The 4,233-nt window shown below is 34.8% G+C and overlaps 1 protein-coding gene across 1 annotated transcript; it reads left to right on the forward strand.

Annotated features, from left to right (window-relative positions):
* The first annotated feature begins 1,150 nt into the window (after nucleotides 1–1,150).
* On the forward strand, nucleotides 1,151–1,624 carry LOC145010019 (uncharacterized). Its single transcript, XM_078968617.1, has one exon. The coding sequence runs from the start codon at nucleotides 1,151–1,153 to the stop codon at nucleotides 1,622–1,624; it is 474 nt and encodes a 157-aa protein (XP_078824743.1).
* The last annotated feature ends 2,609 nt before the right edge of the window (nucleotides 1,625–4,233 follow it).

Consider the following 4,233-nt stretch of genomic DNA (forward strand, 5'->3'; position numbering starts at 1 on the left):
ATTAAAGTCGCTATAGGGGAACATCCTACCCCAGGCAGTTAGTTTCGATTTCAATACTACCAATAACGAAGCATAATTCAAAGCACTCATCATGGGACTACAATTGGCTAAGGATCCTCATATCCGGGTCCTCCATGCATTTTATGATTCTTTATTCTTAACTAATCACTTCAATCGATATTATGCAGTAAAAAGTGAAGGATTAGCACTATACCTAGAGATCCTCAAAAAAATAGCTTCTAATTTTGAGAACTTTTGCATAACCCAAGTTTCCAGAGAATTGAACACAGAAGCAGACGCATTAACCAACTTAGGATCCTCCCTTAGGATCCCACGAGAAACAAAGATTCCTATAACCTGCATAATAATTCCAACCGTAAAAACCCTCTCCGACAAATCCGATCATCCTGAACAACCAAAAAGTGTAACACTTATCGATGATCCCAATCCTAGGATCCCCCTTCAAGGGGACCCCGATGAACAGGATCCTTAAAGGAGTTCACGATCATGGACCCAACCCATTATGGAGTATCTTGAAAATCGCATGATCCCAGCAAAAGAAAAAAGCAAAAGAGCATTTAGAACAAGAGTCTCAATATTCGTGATAATTCAATGTAAACTCTATCAAAAGTCAATGAAAAGTACATACCATAGATTCTTCGAAAAACCTGAAGCTACAAAAGTCTTGAAGGATAGACATGAAGGAGACTGTGGCAATCACACCGGGGGCAGATCCTTATACTCCAAAATACTATGAATAGGATACTACTGGCCATCCATGAAGAGAGATTCTTTTCTTCATGCTCAAAATTGTAATGCTTGCCAGAGACATAGCAACATCCTGTATAAACCGACAGGACCTCTACGTCCTATTATCTGTCTATGGCCATTCATGAAATGGGGAATGGATATAGTGGGAAAAGTTCCGGTATCCCCAGGAGGAAAAGTCTCCATGCTAGTGATGACTGACTACTTCTCCATTTGGATCGAAGCCGAAACCTTCATTCAGGTAAGAGACAAAGAATTATTCTCTATTATTAAATGTAAAATCTTGACCAGGTTCAAGATCCCGACTAAAATTATATGAAACAATGGATCCCAATTCATAAGTAAATGTACAACAGGCTTTTGCACAAGTTAGGGAATCGGAATGATAACATCCACTCATATTCATCCCCAAGATAATGGTCAAGCAGAATCCAGCAATAAAATCATAGTAAAAAACTTAAAGAAAAGATTGGATAAGAAGAAGGAAAGATGGGCAGAAGAGCGCCCTTTCGTTTTATGGGCAGACAGGACAAATTCAAAAGTAGCCACAGGTCAGAACCCCTATTCTTTGGTGTTTGGGATAGAAGCAGTGATCCCCACCGAAGTAGTGATCCCAACGGCAAGATACTTACAGCAAGATCAAGAAAATAGCTATAAGATCGTAGCACAGGATCTTCGAACTATTGACGAACTCATAGATATTGCCAAAATACGAATTATGTCTCATCAAAAAAGGATCATCCAAGCTTACAATAAGAACATAAAATTCAGAAAGTTTCAAATACGAGACTTGGTATTAATAAAAACATTTCAAAACACCAAGGATCCTAGTGCAAGAAAATTAGCTCCTAAATAGGGTTTATTGATCCTCAACATAACCAAGGTACACATATTATTTACCTTAAACTTTTCATAGTTACTTATTTTCTCCTCTAATATGTTACTAACTTAAGCATCGGAGGGGCGTTAGCTAGACTAATGCCCACCACTAGCTAATGTTTTCCATGCAAAACAACGTACAACTAAGGATCTCCATAAGCAATGATCCGTATTTTTAAGGATCCTCAACGTTGAAGATCCTTAAACATAAGGATCTTGACATGCGTAGATGTTAACATCTTAACACTTTAGAAACTCCATTATATTTATCAGTGTAACCTCTAACTACCATATACATAAGCTAGAGACTGATCATCTCTCCTATGTTTAAGGGTACTTAATCCCCTCTAAGGTTTAAAGAGCTAATTACCTCTTTCACACGAATTAAGGTTTATACACGGTGCTTGGATGCATGATATCTAACTTGTAAGATACGGATAAGGGGATCATTTCATGATTCAGTGGCTTGGCAACCCTCTTATCTTTGAACATAAGTTGAGATCTCGTGTTGGTACTTTATATTCTCAATTTTGAGTGTACAGAATTCAATTTTGACTTTCACTTCTTCTTTGACTATCAAACCCATTCATCAATTCAGACCTTCGTTTATCAAATTGCGATTACCTGGACTTTGTTATCAAAAAATAGTTATTGACCTCTATCTTTCTAATTCACCATCCAAAATCGATATCAACCACTCGCATGACAAGATTCCGTTACTAACACCTTCAATCGACATAAATCATGTTTCTCTGTCAAAGCTTACCATTCATAGTTCATATAAAAAAAATTAACCCTCACAATCAAAAACCTTAGCCCTTACTTATCAAAACTCGAAAACCAACAGCCATCTCGAATCTACTCCTTTAATTCGAAATCAAAGACCCAAAATCGATACCAGACCTTCTTAATCAATCGAAGTCATCTCCTTTCTCTTTCAATTTCAACCCATTTCTAACTCGTTTGACTTCCAAACATAAACATTCACCCTTCATTTGAAAAATGCGAACAAGCATTACCAATCAGCCGAAGATGATTTCGACTTCAACCAAAGAAATTTCGATTTCGATACATCGGTTCGTTAGGTTCTAAATTATAGTATTTTTATCTTTTCATTTTGACTTTAAGAATGATGAATCAAATTTGTTTTGACATTGGGCTAATTTATCCAAAGATGAAAAGTAACCAGATCACACATTGATTTTAACACATCAAAACACTGAGCTAAATGAACAATATTTGAATATGAGATTTGGGCTTAATGATAAATTTGATGAATAGCAACAGGTCTTTGACATAATAGACTCATGATGAACAGTTAAAATTGAAATGTTAAAAAATAATTTTGATTTTGTCTTTTGATCAATACAAAAATAATTGGATTAATCAATGGGGTAGAAAACAGATTTGATCCAATGAGATAAAGTGATCCAAAATGAAAAATGCAAAGCATGAATCGAATTCATGGACATTTTGGAATCCATTTGAGAATTTTAGATACCTTTGTGATAATCCGAGTTCCATTTGCAATAAACGAATCAAATTCTAAAGATCTTGGTTCTTTTGTATCTTGGTTCTTTTGTTGGATTAAGAAAATCTCCAATTTGAATATTGTACCACCCACGATGCGTGTTCTATGATTCGTTCTTCGTGTTCTTCAATGATCTAAGAACATCTTAACAAGAACCATCAACAATTTTGAGTTTTGACTTCAAATTCAATGCAACATTAGGAGATTGTTTCTTAGGAACCCAAATTTTCTTCATGGATTTCGGCTTCACAACAACATTTGACATTTTTTGTGAATAAACCCGCTTGTTTTTACGTTTGATCTGCTTCTTCTTTCTCTTTTTCATCTTCTTGGAACGTGAAGATTTGAATTCATGAACAAACCTATTTTCCACAACTTCAAATTGACAAGTTTGGATCATATCTTTTAGAGGTTGATACTTGTGAATTTCTTGGACTAACAGTTTTCGATAAGGAATCATTCCTTCAAATGAATCCCAAGAACACAAAATATCATCAGTTTGAACTCCAATCAAGAAAAAAAACGTTTTCATATTCATGATAATCAACTTGAATCTTCTTTTCATGATCCTCAAAAACACCAAGAACATCAAATTGAACTCCATAGTCTTGAATTTCAACATACTTAACAACATGAAGATCACTTGGGTTTTCAATAAGAGAAATGTATTTCTTATTAAACAAATCTCTTTCTTCTCCTTCCTTTTGAATTTTAATACAAGATACCATATTCATGGAGATTTCAACCAAGCATTGAATCTTAGAAAGTGGTTGAAAATTCAATCTTCCATGATCATCCTTCAAACCTTCATAAGAAACTATAGTACCCCATGAAATCAAGCCACCTTTTAACAATAATCCATATAATTGATTTTTGTTGACTTTGTATTTGACATCTTCAATGATCACAACCCATCAATCATAATGTAAGTATACCATCTTTGATCAGTCAATAAGATCTTTAGTTTTTCTAGAGAGAGAAATTGATTTTTAATGGGTTTTCTAGAGAGAGAAAGCAAAAATCGCTTGAATTCTAGTGAAGAAAATCGAATTATG

This window comes from Lactuca saligna, chromosome 8 (genome assembly GCF_052625555.1).
Source record: "Lactuca saligna cultivar CGN05327 chromosome 8, ASM5262555v1, whole genome shotgun sequence".
In the NCBI taxonomy this organism is placed as follows: Eukaryota; Viridiplantae; Streptophyta; class Magnoliopsida; order Asterales; family Asteraceae; genus Lactuca; species Lactuca saligna.

Bases quoted from the DNA above. Each gene is read 5' to 3' on its own strand.
- LOC145010019 (XM_078968617.1), top strand. From the start codon at position 1,151: ATGATAACATCCACTCATATTCATCCCCAAGATAATGGTCAAGCAGAA.